This window comes from Meleagris gallopavo, chromosome 2 (genome assembly GCF_905368555.1).
Source record: "Meleagris gallopavo chromosome 2, MGAL_WU_HG_1.1, whole genome shotgun sequence".
NCBI classification, from domain to species: Eukaryota; Metazoa; Chordata; class Aves; order Galliformes; family Phasianidae; genus Meleagris; species Meleagris gallopavo.
In genome coordinates, this window is record NC_139405.1 from 16256776 (window position 1) to 16271678 (window position 14903).

Below are 14903 nucleotides of genomic sequence, written 5' to 3' on the forward strand. Positions count from 1 at the left end.
CATTGTACTCTGTTGAAATTACATTTTCTGCCTCTTGAAAATTTCTTGATGACTGTATGATATATCTGACTCTCTGCTTTCTTCAATATGAGGATGTTTTGTTTAGCCTGTGGAAAGTTCATAGATGGAGATCGGTATCTTGCTTCCATACGGAAAGAAACTTTTTTAGTCGTTTTTTTTTTTTAATAATAAAGATTTTAATCAATATCTGATGTGCAAACATTTTCTGGCAGTGCAGAAATAGCAGCCCCAGGCTGTGTGACTGGAGCTGGGTACAGGACAGAGCTGCTCTTTCAGTGCCCAGGTGTTGTGGGGCTGACTGCATGTCTGCACAGCGTCCTCTGTGCACACAGCTGTATCCAGCCTGTGGGGAGGCTGGGAAATGCCTCACTCTGTGTTCAAATCTTTGTCAGAATATCAGTAGATTTCTTTACTTTTGCACGTGCTATTTGCCTGTGCTTTTTAAGGGTTTTCTTTGTTTGCTTTTCTTCTACATTTACATTTATAGTAAACGCAAGCCTTGCTACGCTTCTGTGACATATGGCATATCTTCAGGAGCATGATGCAGATGAGAGGCACAGCTTTACAATCATCTTACTGCAAGTAATTTCAGAAAACCTAGATCTTTGCCAATGTCTCTCTGTTGTTCTTGGTGAAAGTTAGTCCTGACTGGAGGTAGAAAACTTTGATCTGAAGAAAGACAGACTGCACATGTTCAGCTATTTCTTTGACATTAGAGAGAATAAGTCCAATCTCTAAGCACCTCTTTAGTATGCCCATATTGATGCTTTCAGCCTTAGAAAAAGACAAAAAAGGAGGACTTCCAAATCTAATAGCCAAACACACCTGTCTTGTTTCTCTGTTGTACAATGTGTGTACAGTGAGCTGCTACTAAGGAATTAGTAGCATTCAAGTTGTTAAAGGTGACCTCACTGTCTTCCAAAGAGCTGAAGTCTCTCTGGCTTCTGTGAAACTTGAGAAGAACATCTGTGTGCTCAAAACTGCTGAATAATATAACAGATAATATAATAAAATTATATATATAATATATATAATAAAAATAACAGATCTAAATGACTGGGGAGGTTGAAGAATTGGGAGGAAGTTATATTTAGTCTTCACCTTTGTCTGCCATATTTGACTGAATTTTCCACCTCTGCTCTTTATAAAGTGCTTTCTGTTCCACACAGTACCAGATTTACATGTGTCCTATGGTACCCAGGCATCATTTTCATTGCAGAATTCAGGCCTCCAATGCTCCCCTTTAAGATGGATAATGATAATATTGTAGAATGTTAGTCTCTTGCTCTCATAAGTATGTACGAGCAGTATAATTTTAACCACTGTTCAAGAAAGGTGCTTAAAATTATCTTGCTCTGCAATATTTTCTTGGTCTAGAAGCTGTCTGGATTTAAAAAAAAATGTGATTCTCAAGTTGCTTGCAGTGACAAGAGCTGGGCATAAGTGGTTGGAAGGCTCATCCTCTTCTGCTTTATCTGTATGAATAGTATTGTATTCTTGTTTTGTTTTTTTTTCCCCAGGAAAACTGTCATGCATGTCACTCTACAATGAAATGCGGAGAGAAGAATTTTTTTTAAAACCTGTTGTTGAAATTTGAGCTATTGATCATCGTCTGTTTGTCTTCTTGCCAAAGGCATCAGCTGAAAATTGCTGGCTTCTCTTGAGTGCTGAAGATGTGTGACTGAATGAAAGTATTTAATATATCAATGAGGAATATTGCTTTGGGTTTTGTTTTTAATTCTGGGAACTATAATGGTACTGTATTGCCTAGTAAGACTTGTGTTGTAGAGTTGCTTCCTGTAATTGTGAGTGGTCGTTATTGGAATGAGAGGTACTTTTCTATTCCTTATTTCATCCCCATCCTCCAGAATGGGTGTCTACAACATGTAATGTGCTATCTGTTGAGATCCATTCTTGTCTCTAGCAGAGGATTTGTTAAAGAATGGGCTTTAATAACTTTAGATTTTTTTGTCAGACTTGTGTATGATCGCTAATTGTCATTCAGGTAGATGTTCAAGTTTTCTTTTAATTTAAGCTCTTGACTTCATCAGTTCTGCATGGCAACATCAGCAAGGGCAGTATCTTTCCCTCATTATGCATCTTGCCAGAAACTAGAAGTTTTTTCCTGCTCATCTTTTACCTTAGAGCTGTGAAGAACGATGCGTTTCATCAGTTCTTTTTGTCTCTGCAAGAGATCGCCTTGGATGACTCAGGTTCCCCAGTGAGTTGCTCACCTCCCAGGCAAAGAGGAGGGCATAGCAAGTCTTCCTCCCAATTCTGGAGTTAACTAGTTAGTAACCAGACCCACGGGCTGAATAAGAATTCCTTAGTTCTCAGTTGAGATTCTTTGAAAAATTCTTGTTATGTCAGAAAGCTTAACAGTTTGTGAAGAGGTCATAGAGTCAGCTGGAAAAAGAGAATAGACAAGACTGCGGTTTCATAATCTCTAGGCAGGAAGAAAATACAGAGAGAAATAACTCCATTTGCTTTAGCTGTGCAGTGTAAGTGAGAAAGGCACCATAAAATGCAGATCCTAGTTTTCCTTCATGAAATTCTTTTCGGATCTTATGAAATGAATTATTTCTCACCAGAGAGGAAAGTATGATCTTTTTAATAAGACATTTTTCCCAGGTCACAGGGAGAAAGGGGTCAAACTAGGCTCCAGTCTCAAATGGTGCAAATCCTCCCCGTGGGCAACACTGGTGTTTTCACGGCGAGGATGAGACTTCACAAAAGAGGATGATTCTTACTTTCATTTTGGGAGAAGGTGGAAGCTTGGTTTAAGGATGTTCCTGTTGCATCTTGTCTATCAAAGATTGAAAATCCACTGGGATATTTTGCTGTATCTAAGGAGAGACTGATCTAGCACAGCACTGCTGTATCTGTGCCTGTGAACATGCTCTGCTAATGCCTAATTGGAATCTGAGCAATTAGCTTAAGAAGCCTTGTCAGAGTTTCTTCTTGGAAATTGGTGCCTTTAGTATTACACAGCCAAGGTGAGTTGTTGTCATTTCTCAAGACTATGTATGTAGTAGGAAAGCAGCAGATAGCTGCAGTTTTAATAAAGCCCTCGATGCCCTCATCTGCAGGATAACAACTTCAATAGTTTTCAGCTGCCTATTTCAGCTCCAGAGAAGTTGGTAGTAGAATCTTTAACCTTAGATCTTAAGGAGCTGTATTTAATCACAGTTTGATACAACTAGGATATTCTTGGATTTTTTTACTGGCTACAGAACCACTCTAAATAACTTAAATGAGAAGCTTTTTCCAACTTTGCTATTTCTAATTTTAGAACTCAGAGCAACCTGTTCACAGGCAGTTGCATCCAATGCCCACTGCTGAGGATAAATCCACACAAGGCTCTTTCTGGGGCACAGCTGTATGTGAAGGTATTTATGGTGTTGCTGCTACTTCTGCCCATCCTTACTGCCCTGGACCATGGTGTTTGGTTGCCTAGGAACAGATTTGTGAGATGACAGCTGTGCCAATGTCTTGGCGTTCAGAAAATAAGGGGTGTTAATCAATTCATACTGTAGCTGACTAGCTCAGTGGTTTATTAAATCCAGAGTGTCTAACTAGTGCTTCCTCTGAAAGACTTTGTTTACCTTTTTGTTTAGCTGAGGTTTCCAGCTGTCTTCAAAGCATGGTGCAGCAGGCATCAACTATGAGCTCTCAGAGCAGGGTAGAGCTTAATACCAAGTGTGACATTTGGAAGAGTGTCTAGGGGGATGAGCTATGCCTGCTTATTGCATTTCAGAAGCACTTTACCATTTGCCAGGCTTTTTCTTGAATTTCAAATTCCTGGGGGAGTTAGAAGAGGAAGGGTTTACGCTTCCCCAGAATAACTGCGTATGCCTTTTCCCCGCACAAATTAAAGATCCCCCACTTCTCCACTTAGCTTTTTACACAAGCGTGTAGCATGTAGAAGAGCAGGGCAGAGAGCCTGACTCAGTACTGGGCTATGACCAATGCTACTCCTCCATCGCTGCTTCCCCTTTCTGCTCCATACCCCAGATTCCTCTGGCTTCTTCCTTCCATTCTTGCTGCTGCTCACCTTCTCCAGGTCTCCTGGCAGAACAGCCAGCATTTGCACGGCTCCTTAGCATCAGACCCAGCAACATGTGCCTGTCCCCTGGGCTGGTGGACAAAATAGCTGATTGTGTCACGTGTAAAGCAGAACCTCAAAGATAACTGCCTTGTGAGCTGTAGCCTGCTGCACAGTGTGGCATGGGAAGGCTGGATTTTGTATCATCAGGGAGATGGCAAGGTAGCAAGGTTTATAATATTCTTATTTTCACTTTTAGTTCATTATTTAAATACCCTCGAGGAGCAAATTTACTCTTCTTAAAATGATTTAAATTCAGTTTTGCCTGTGCTTTAACTGCTGGAAGGTTTTTCAAACAATGATACAGGAAGAAAGCAGCTGTTCTTGGTAAGGCAGAGGAGAGTGCAGAGAAACTGTAAACTCTGCAGTAATTTTTCAGTACTCAAAAGGCTTTAGGATCTGTTTGCTACTGAAACTGTGATAGGTGTTTGTATGGCAGCTAATAGAAAGGGCCTAGGCCTCAGGTTAGTTTTTTGATGCTTTTCCAACTGAAATGTTAGTAATGGGACTCATATGAAATACAATGCAAATACAAGCGTATTCCAGTTCACAGGATCACAGAATCATAGGAAAGGACCTCTAGAGACCATTGAGTCCAGACCCTGTTACAGCAGGTTTCCTACAGCAAGTTGCACAGGGAAATATCCAGCTGAATTTTGATATCTCCAGAGAAGGAGACTCCATGCCCTCTCTGGGCAGCCTGTCCCTGTGCTCTGTCACTCTCAAAGTGAAGATTTTTTTTTCTCATGTTCATGTGGAACTTCTTGTGTTCCAGTTTGTACCTATTGCCCTGTGTTCAATGTTCATTTAAAGGGATGCAATCAGCAGTTCACATGTGGGTTTTTAACAGTTGTAATCAGTAGAGATTTTGTTAATACAAGTCAGAGCAATAGGATTTGGTCCCAAAAACTCTAGCTTCCCAGCTAGGTGCTCTCATATGGGATTACCAGCAAGCCAAGATGCTATGTGAGACTGAGGTATAATGCGATTGTTTTTTTTTTTCTTCCTAGAGCAGAGGGGAATTGCATTACCTCACTTCCACTGGAAATCAACCAGATTGGCGTTGGGGGATAGGGAAAAAGTGTTTTTTCCATGAGCTATCTCAAATGCTCACCACATATATTTTTAAGGTGCATGGTCTTGTAGGTAGTTCTGCAGCAAGTTGAGAACTGTTCTTGTTGCCTGTGCTGATAGCTGCATCCCCCACCCTATGTGGTTTGGCACAGGTTTGCTGCCATGTGGGAGCTCTGCTCAAGCCCAAGCTGTGTTGCCTCTGCCTTTCCCATATGTATGCCCATGTCTGATGGAGAGGCAAGAAGGGATTTTCTAGGAGTGATAAGAGGGCTGTACCAGCTCTCTGGCATGGCACATATGTCCAGGTTTGGTGATTGTCTTAGCAGGCCAGGAAGATCTTCCTCTCTGAGGAAAAGTTTGGGAGCATCAATTAATTTTCTGCTGCATTGAGCCAAGAGGCAGGATCTGAGGTCTCTTGCAGGTCTTGAAATTGGCATCAAATCATAGTGATGCCTCAGGCCAGGCAGTATTTTGAGCTCTGACGTGGGAATCCACAGCTGGAGTTTGTCTCCCCAGCTAGAACGTCTCCTTCTCCTGCTTTTCAGCTACTCTGGAAAAAAGCTGTATTTCAGTTATGCTCAGCCCTATTTGCTCCCAGACAGAACAGGCAAAGTAGGGATGACTACTGGATTAGTCCCACCCAATGAAAGATTTTATTTCTATACAGCTCTCTTTTGTGTTTTTCCTTTCTACTGTCGCATTGCTCAGTTCTGTGGTAATCATTGCTCAAGGACATTTGCTCAATTGAGCTGATTCTCGTGGTCTTTTCTGGCCTTCAGAGCACAGAGGATGGCTGTAGCGGGAAGCAGACTTTTTCTCAGTGTACCGTCGCATAGTTGGATGCCCAAGTAATCTGTCTCTGTGGTTTGCAGTCCCATTGTTGACTTTACAATAGTAGAGATGAGCTCTAGCATCACCTAACTGATGTCTAGTTGAACTTCAGTCACCACTGTGAACATAAGGGAGATTTGTGTCATTAGCTTAGTTCTGTTCAAATAAATGATTCACACTTCCTAATCCTCTAGTTTTCTTGATGCTTATTTAGGGTGGTACGACAGAGGCGATAAGGAGAAGAACGGCCCTTGATTCAAGTTATCCATTCTGTTTGACCGATCAAATTGCTAAAACATCAAGGGCTTGAACTTCAGAAAGAACAACAAAACCAAACGCAGCCCCAGTAACATAGCAGCCCTCCGCATTTGGAGATGGGACTTTTCTGTCTTTGTTGAACATGACTCCTCCAGTAACACCTGAGAGCATCAGAGCATTTTTAAAGGTGGGTATGGGTTTGGTGTCGGTTTTGGTGGACTTGGGCTCCATTCTGCATACAGCTGCCAGAAGTGAGTCATTCCTAAGCCATGGGATAAACAGTTCCCGCCCTAAAACAAGAGATATAATTGCCGTTTTCATAGCATTTATGTGAAATTCTGTGACAAACACTCTAGTTTGGTTCTCACCTACTCAGATCTACAGCCTGTATCTTCCAGGCCTGACAATAGGACGGGCCTTTGTGCATTGGGCTGGAAAGGAGCCCACATGTGCACAGTGGACAATGTGGGAGAAGGCAGGAGGCACGGACAAATCCAACTGCAGGCATAACTCAGGAATAAACAGCTCCTTCTGTCTAGCTAAGCCCCTGAAAGGGACAGAGGCAGGCATCATGGCAGCACCAGCTCTGATAAGCCCCAGGCACCTGCAGGGTTTGCTGCCCACCTTAGTGGGGAAATCTCTTTCCCTAGGAAGCCAGCAGTGTGGAAGCTCTGCTGTTTAAGGGATGTCTTATTTTATAAATGCGCTGGAACACAGACAAACGGCTGCATGAGCTGCTTTTGTAGAAGTGCAGAGCTGTTGTATCCTTGGAAATGGCCCAAGTCCAAAGCAGGATTTGGTTGTGTGCTTCTGGCGGTAAGGTTATGTGCTTGTACCAGATGGAGACTTTAAATTTTCATCAGCAGATCTATAAACACAAAGAATATCCTTTTATCAGCCCCCGGGCCTCGTGCTAATAAGCTGCAAGTGCTGATCTTCAATTAATGTGGAGTGGGGGCGCAGATGAAATAATATATGTTCTTCCTGATGATTACCCATCATGTGAAAATGAAATCAAGACATGAGTAATGACCTGTTTATTTACTTCTCTATCTCCTTTTAACACCTTTTTGATACTACCAATGATTAAAAATTGTTAATTATTTGGGGCATATTCCCTAGTGATGAAACTCTGTTGACTACTTGCAGATACTGGGCCAAGCCAACACAAAGATGTGTTAAGTTTGCTATGGAAGGATGAGCAGAGAGGTGTAAGCTTTGCAGCAATGCTGCTGAATGTCATCAGAGAAACCCAGCTTTCTTAGTGGGTGCAGAAGAATGGGGATTGATCAGTAGAATGCTGCTTTTGTGCATGTGGGGCACTCTTGTGTGCTATACGTGTGTCCTAGCTGAGAAGCTCTGTCTGGACCTAGCAGGCATCCAGCTATTGGTATTGTGCCCGATGGTTCATAAATATTTCAGGACATTTGTGTGTTGGAATGGCAGCATCAGCTCTTCAAGGTGTGTTGAGGAAGGACCTCTTCCCTGACCGATCACTTCTAGGGGGGGAAAATGTGCAACGTATTTGTAAAGATCAGTCTCTGAACGTAGTTTGAGATGGTACCAGGAAATTGTCAGGAAAGCTCAGGCAAGATGCAACTTTTTGGATTTTAGATTGGTAAATTCTGCATCTGTGTTTTCATGTCTTGCTTTAAGAAGACTTCACTGGAAGTGTAATTTACTGAGAATAGGGCCTACTGTGGGCAAACAGACCTATGTAGATTTGAATCAGTAAATGAAAGAAAACTTTCTTCCTAATAATATAATTCATTATTTTCTGACTAATCAAATCCCTGAGTATGCTCCTGAAACATATACTCCTCACTTCTTTGATGATTGTATGGACTGTGCTTTATTAGAGGACAGTAGCTAAATATCGCTCCTGCTCATTTATAATTACAGAGAAAGCCAGAACAGAATTGCAAAAATCTTCCTCAATACCATGAAGTCAACAGGATTTTACTTTCCCTGGATCATGCAGTAGGATTGAGATATGTAGCTGGAGGCAGCTACTGCTGTTTTACAGAATATAACAGCAAGCTGAGCATAAGAAGTAGCAAGAAGACAGCACAGCACAGGGGTTTGCAATTGCAACTGGAGCCTGAGCACAAGTGAAACTTGATTGAGTTATAGGAGATGCATGAGGCTTCAGTCCTAACTTAACATAGGCATCAAGGCTGAGAGATTGAGGCAAAATAGACCTATTCTCTTTGATTATCTCTGATTTGCTACTCTGATGGCATATATTCATGTTAAAAGAAGGCCACTAAGCTTGTCTTTGTACTGCATTGGCAATAACATTGCAAGAGAAGTTCTTAAAACAGCAGAATCAGACAAAGTGAAAGGAAAAATCAAATAAAGTAGGGTGAGGGAGAAAGCGGCAACACATAATATGGCTGCACAGACATCTTAATTTCATTTTAGTTAATCTGACCACTCAGAAAGGGAGGGAAGCTCTTTGTATACAGGGAGGTAAGGAGCAGCCTTCTGCCATAACACTGAGATTTCCTTTGACTGTCGTCTCGTAATGAAATGAAGGGCTGTGCTCTGCTTCGTATTTCACAGAATTAGGGAAGATCAAGCAGTGTGCTGATCCCTGCATCCTGCTTATGAAACCTGCAGATGATGGATATGCAACCTCTGTAAAATTTTCCTGTTGGTGACTCAAGTGCTTGGCAAACAGGCTGGTGAGGCAGGCTCAAGGATGAGATTGTGGTTAGAGAGACTGCCTGGGTACCAGAGCTGAAATCCATATCCCTTTAGGGAGGCCTGTTACACTAGAAGCTGAATGTGGCTTCTGATCATCCTGGTCATGCCACTGCCAAGTGTCTTTGTGCTGCTGGTGTATTAATTATGCTTGGTATCTCCCCCTGCATTGCACTGGAGCAAAAGAGATCTAGAGCTCTGACTGTTATCTAGAAATGTGGGTCAGCAAAGGAAGAGGAGAAGAGCAAGAGTGAGTCCTTGACTTTTACTGGGAGAACTCCTTCAGAATGTGGGAAGAGTGACTAGTGTAGCTGGGCTATGAATGTGGAATTTCATGGGAAAACATAAGGTCCTTCCAAACTCTGTGTGGTCACCATAACAGTGTTGGCTTGGAGGCTGTAGGTCTTGCTCAAAAATGGAGCAAAGAACTATGAAAAGAAAGGGATTAAAAAAAGAACAGAAGAAAGCAAAAAAAAGAAAGGCAAAAGTATTCCAGCTGAAAACTAGACTTTCATGTAGGCCAGCTGTTGTCTTTAACAGCAGCAGGTCCCAATTTCCACCTCTTTGAAAGTATGAGTGAGAGGAATGTAGAGGTGTGTACCATCCAGTGACTGCAGAGAGATGAAACTGGGACATTTATGAGATCTCCCAATACAAGATTCATAATTATCAGTCTATGCAGCAAGCCCTTCTAGCAATGCAGCCATGTTTAAAACAGTACTTAGCTTGCTCCAGTACAGAGGCTGTTTGCCAGACTGCGTTGAGGGAGGAGGAAAAAAAGATTTTGCCACAGGGGTGACCTGGTGACTAATGAGTTTCATTGATCTTGTGCTTGCAGGAGAGAGCAATCTACCCTCTACAGTTCCTGCAGACTTTTCTGCTGGAGGCTCTGAGAAAGCAAATGTGAGATGTTATCCAGAAGCCAGGATGTGTGAGCACACTGAACCTAATGATGCTGCTCTCTCAAGTATGTATGAACACAGTAGTATGGAAGATGCAAGCATCAGGAAATCTCTTGATAGCTTTTACAAAACATATTGCAAGAAACAGCCAGACAGCACGGATCCCACCTATGAGGCTGCATCACAATGTCTTTTGAAGAAGATTTCAGAGCTAGCAGACCGGGATGGTACCAAATATACATTGCGTTGCCTACAGATGGCCCAGCTGGTCTTGAACAGAGACGGATGTAAGGTCTTTCCGAACCACCCCACTACTGCATGTTTTTCCAAGCCAGCTGAAGGAGAAGTCATGCTAGAGGACAGAAAGAGAATACCTGGACTATCAGATGACGTCCTGCAATTCCTCTTCAAACAAACACAGATAGAATGTAGTCCTGATGTGCTGCATGAGAATTGATCAAAATGCTGGATTGTTTGTGTCACCGGTGACTTTCTTGGAAAGACACTGTTCCTCTTAGTACCACTTTTGACAGCCCATATTCAATGGGAGAGGGTTCATAAGGAGCAGACCTTGCCCACCTGGTTTCTGCAGGGTAGCACCAACTAAAGAGCATCTACAGTCCAAATTCAGCCCCTGCACAGGCATGTGCTGTTGAATATACCAGACAACTGAACAAGCTCAGCATGGTATGCCCTAGACTTAAGGAAGTAACTTAAGATTTTGTTCTGTACCTGACTGATACTGTAAGGCCTCTGTCTCCAAGATGGTGGTTGAAAGTTGGTGTGCCTACCCACAGACATATGATCCCACAGGTTATCACTGCAGCATGGGTGAGTTTCTTCAACAGAAGAAACATGCACACGTGAATCAAAGGAACTACGGCTTCTGAGTAGGTTATTTTTTTACAGGAGGGGAAAAAAGAGAAAGCAAAGCGTTATCACCTTAGTGATGTTACTAACGCCTCAGAGGTACTAGCTAAACAGAATGGGTTTTCTGCTGATATATGTGAGCCATTTTAAGAACAACTTGAAATAGCTGGCTTGAGCAGGGACTCTGCAGATGTGTTCATAGAATCATGTTCATAAAGAAACTGTGGAGTTGATACCAGCTGCTCCGGTATATGCCTGCTGTGAGATGCGGAGAACCTAAGAAAAGCAGAGACCACATCTCAGCATGCCTAAGACTGTGGTTTGTTTGGTTGATTCTGTAGTATGGCTCTCCCTGCCCAGTAGCCTCTGCTGATTTCTGCTGTCATGAAATATGAGCCTGGAGCTTTTACAGAGAGGAAGCCAATCTTCGATGCTTTAGTACAACCTGTTATCTTTATTGACACTGCAAAAGACCTTGGGATTACTTTTCTACTGTGTTCATGGATGAAGTAAAAAAAGTTCTGTGTGAGTTTTGAACCATGGGAATGCTTTCTGTGCAGTTAAGGATCAGCTGGCAGTAGCTGTCTGCAGCAAAGACTTACTCCTTCTAACACAATCTGCTGCTGCTTATACCCAGAGCTTTCTTGCTCTGGTTTTAGTTGGCAAAATTACCACTGACTGCAGTGGAAACTGGCCTAACACACTGGTTTCCCAGCTTGGATTGTGGTGACTCTGTCACTTACCAGATGACATTAAGATATGACTTGAAGGACTCATTTCCAGCAGTTCTTTTTCATCACTGCCATCTGGGAAATTTACAGAGCTCTGGGTATGATGCATCCCTACTGGATTTGGCAAGTCTAATTCTGCTTTGCTCTGTGCTTATGGAAACCAGGAGTGAATCCCAAGGAAAACAAATTTATGAAGGAGACTGGACTGCTGAAGCTTTGGTGTGAGGGTGCTGCTGTCATGTGGGGCTGCAGTTCAGGCCCCTCATGTGGGAGTCCTTTGAAGTGGTCATTCAGGAGCAGTCAGATTCCTGATTTCTTTCTGGACAGGTAATCATAGAACAGCTTAACTTAGAGGGGTCCTTAGCAGTCATGTAGTTCCAACCCCCCTATTTTAATCTCTAAGGTTATCAGTCATTAAAGCTGCAATTATTAGTATAAGTATTCTGTTCTTGAATGATGTCTCAGGCTTTAAAAGACATTCTTAAGAGAGCAAAGACAGTTATGTGGCAGTTCTTAGCGATGTTATTGGGCCCACTATTCTGTAGCTTTTGCATTGCTTCACAGTTTTCTCAAAGGGCTTGCTGGAAAAACTGTGAGTTTTGTCTTCTTTAAGTTTCATAAAAAATTGGAAAAAAAAATGTTTTATGACAGATTTTCATGTTTTAGGTGCTTAAAGAAGCAGAGCAGAACTCAGCTGAATAAAGCTCCAAAATTCCATTGAATTTTAAATGATAACAAAGCAAACTAAATGTTTAGGGGAGGCTGACCATTGTGCCAGACACTTGATTGTGAAGTTAGGAGCCTACTTACATTTGAGTTCAGAATACCTGATCGTTACTGCTGTGAAGTGACTGTTTCCATTTCTGGAGGAACACTTAATTTTAGGAGGTGTTTCACTGGGATTTTATAGTTTAATCGCTGTTACTAAGTTAAACAAAACTGCTGCACAGAGAATAACACCCATCAGTCCCTTTCCCACTCACTGCTAATTAATTTTTTACAAACCTGTGCTGGAACCTGCTGTATGTATTTCCAAGTCTGCTGAAAGCCAAATGTTTTGCATTACTCATTTTCTCGATAAACATCTCAGTTTCTTCAAGACACGGGGAGATGAACGCATCCCTCTCCTTTTCCGCGTGCTCCAAATGAGACTCTCTGGTTGCTTTTGTAAGAAACACTCAAAATCAGTAGTTTCCAATCAGGCAAAGATCTTCGTGAAGTGGCGGTTTTCGTTATTGCAATAGTGGGTGTGCACCTCCCTCGTGGCAAGGGAGAAATTGCATGCTTAATCAGTGAAATCCATACTATTTGATACCCTTTCTCTGACATACAAGATCTCTCCTGTCGCTCGGTGTCTCAGGCTCACAGTCGACTTGGCATGGTTGTGCTAAGGTACACTTCGTATATGGTTTATCACTCACCTGTTGCCTTTCATTTTTGAAAGGGGGACAGGAAGACAATGTATACTAGGCTCTCTCTAACCTGCTATTCACCAGAGCTAGTATCGGTTTCTACCCACCTGGTCAGAATGTTCTGAAAAAAAAAAAATCCTGGCAAACTCACTCTACCCTGTACTAAGCTCTGCCTCAGCAGCTCATTGTGAGCGCTAGAACTAGGCTACCCAGAGAGGTGATGGAGTCTCCTTCTCTGGAGGTATTCAAGACCTGCATGGATGCCTACTTGTGCAACCTGGTCTAGAGAGCCTGCTTTGGCAAGGGAGCTGGACTGAATGATCTCTAGAGGTCCCTTCCAATCCCTACAGTTCTGTGATTCTGTTATATTACAGTACAGGCACAGCACTCGTATGGATTTTAGCATTTGGTCTTCAGCATTTCTGTTAGGAGATGGCTCCTACCCTGCCAGTCCAGCTGCTGAGACCTCTTAACCATTTCCTTTTCACACTGGCCAAATCTCCAGCACAGATATTTTTTTCATGCACGTCAGATTCTACACTGCAGTTTCATGCAGGGCTGCTATTCCTGGGGATTGATGCAGCTGCTGTACTCTGCATTGCCAGCTGAGACAATAAAAATTGGGCTGTTGACTTCAACCAGAGCGGGAAGAAATCCAGCTGACTGCAAACTATGGCCAAGATGCTTGGGTTTGGTGCAATCTGTGCAGGTAGGTTTATGCTGGGATTGTCTGGGCTTAGGTTGCTGTCCTTGAATCATCATGAGACTGAGGTATACGGCTTCCTGATGGTTCTGCTTAATAATTTGCTTTAGCTGATTTTATGGTGAGGGTGCTGTAATTGCACGTGTGCAGGTAGGTGCACAAAACACCGGAGCAGACCTTCAGCTGCTCCCCCAGCTACATAAGTTTATAGAACTAGGGGAAAAAATAGAATTGAGAAGAGATCTGGCAGGTGAAGGGAACCAGTCAGTTCTGTGGTATTAAATATCTCCTCCCAGCAGGTGCTGCTCTGTCAGAATCTAGAGAATAGCATCCTGCAGGAAAGGTTATGGAAGAGGACAATATCAACTGCTACAGCAATAGATATAGCTGGAAAAAAATAAATGTACTCTTGAGTGTTCTCTTGATAATTAGCCTGTCCCTGCCAGCTCGCATTGCTTAACCACCACAGATCTGCTGCAGCTACAAGGACATTCATACTGATGAGTGTAGGCAGCTATTGCTACAGAGGTTCAGTGGGGAAGGAATTCAGTGTGAATCAAATGCCATTTATAGTTTTTGCCTGTCTTTATGACTTTATGATGTTCCACTGTGTTAAGTGAGATGCTGCACAAAGCAATTTAACTGGCATTTTAAGACAAATAATCTCACTGAAGAAGAGGTAGAGAAATCAAAGTCAAAGCATCTGAACACCTCTGTTTGCTGGATTGGGTTTGGTGATGAATTGGTCTGTGCTGTGAATTAGCTCAAAAAACACCTGGTTTCTTATATTTATACACACACACACAACACACACACACATGTATCAGCTTTTGCTTTAGCTTCTATGGGTTGAAGCAACCAATGCCTTCAGTCTCCTGGCTTTCTCACCAGAAACTTCTGATGCAGCAAGAAAAGGGATTGTAGGATGCATTTCTCTTCAGCCTTCCAGGAAATGAGATGCAAGTAATGACAAAATAGGTGGTTGCTGAAAGAGCATGAAGATAGATATCAGCAAAGGAGAGCACAAAACTGTTTTGAAAGAGAGACATAGGCAGAGTTGGATGCAGCAGAAATACTACATTTGTGACTGACATCTACAAGTATTGGCTGGCATCTCACAGAGGACGCGGCAAGTAAACTCCGAGCTGCTGAAACATGCAGTCTTTTGAAAAGTTTGCACCTCTAATGGTCAGGAGCACCTGCAGTTCTTCTTTGCACTGTTCACTTCCAGATACGATGTTCAGCTGACGCCAATATGCCTGCCAAAAATAGATCTATGTCTCACACTGG

The 14903-nt window shown here is 42.5% G+C and overlaps 1 protein-coding gene across 5 annotated transcripts in view; it reads left to right on the top strand.

Annotated features, from left to right (window-relative positions):
* CHGB (chromogranin B) overlaps nucleotides 1-14903 on the top strand; it is a 67731-nt gene that overhangs the window by 29042 nt on the left and 23786 nt on the right. For 2 of the 5 annotated variants that reach the window (XM_085219124.1, XM_085219125.1), the window contains exon 1: nucleotides 10351-11825. The exons of 2 other annotated variants lie outside the window; for them this stretch is intronic. Coding sequence is in view for 1 of the 3 variants with exons in the window: in XM_085219123.1 (XP_085075249.1) it covers nucleotides 13583-13619 (37 nt within the window). In the remaining 2 variants the exon portion in view is untranslated. Of the gene's footprint in view, nucleotides 1-10350; nucleotides 11826-13567; nucleotides 13620-14903 lie in introns of those variants that run through there. One more of the 5 variants, XM_085219123.1, reaches the window with a different exon arrangement.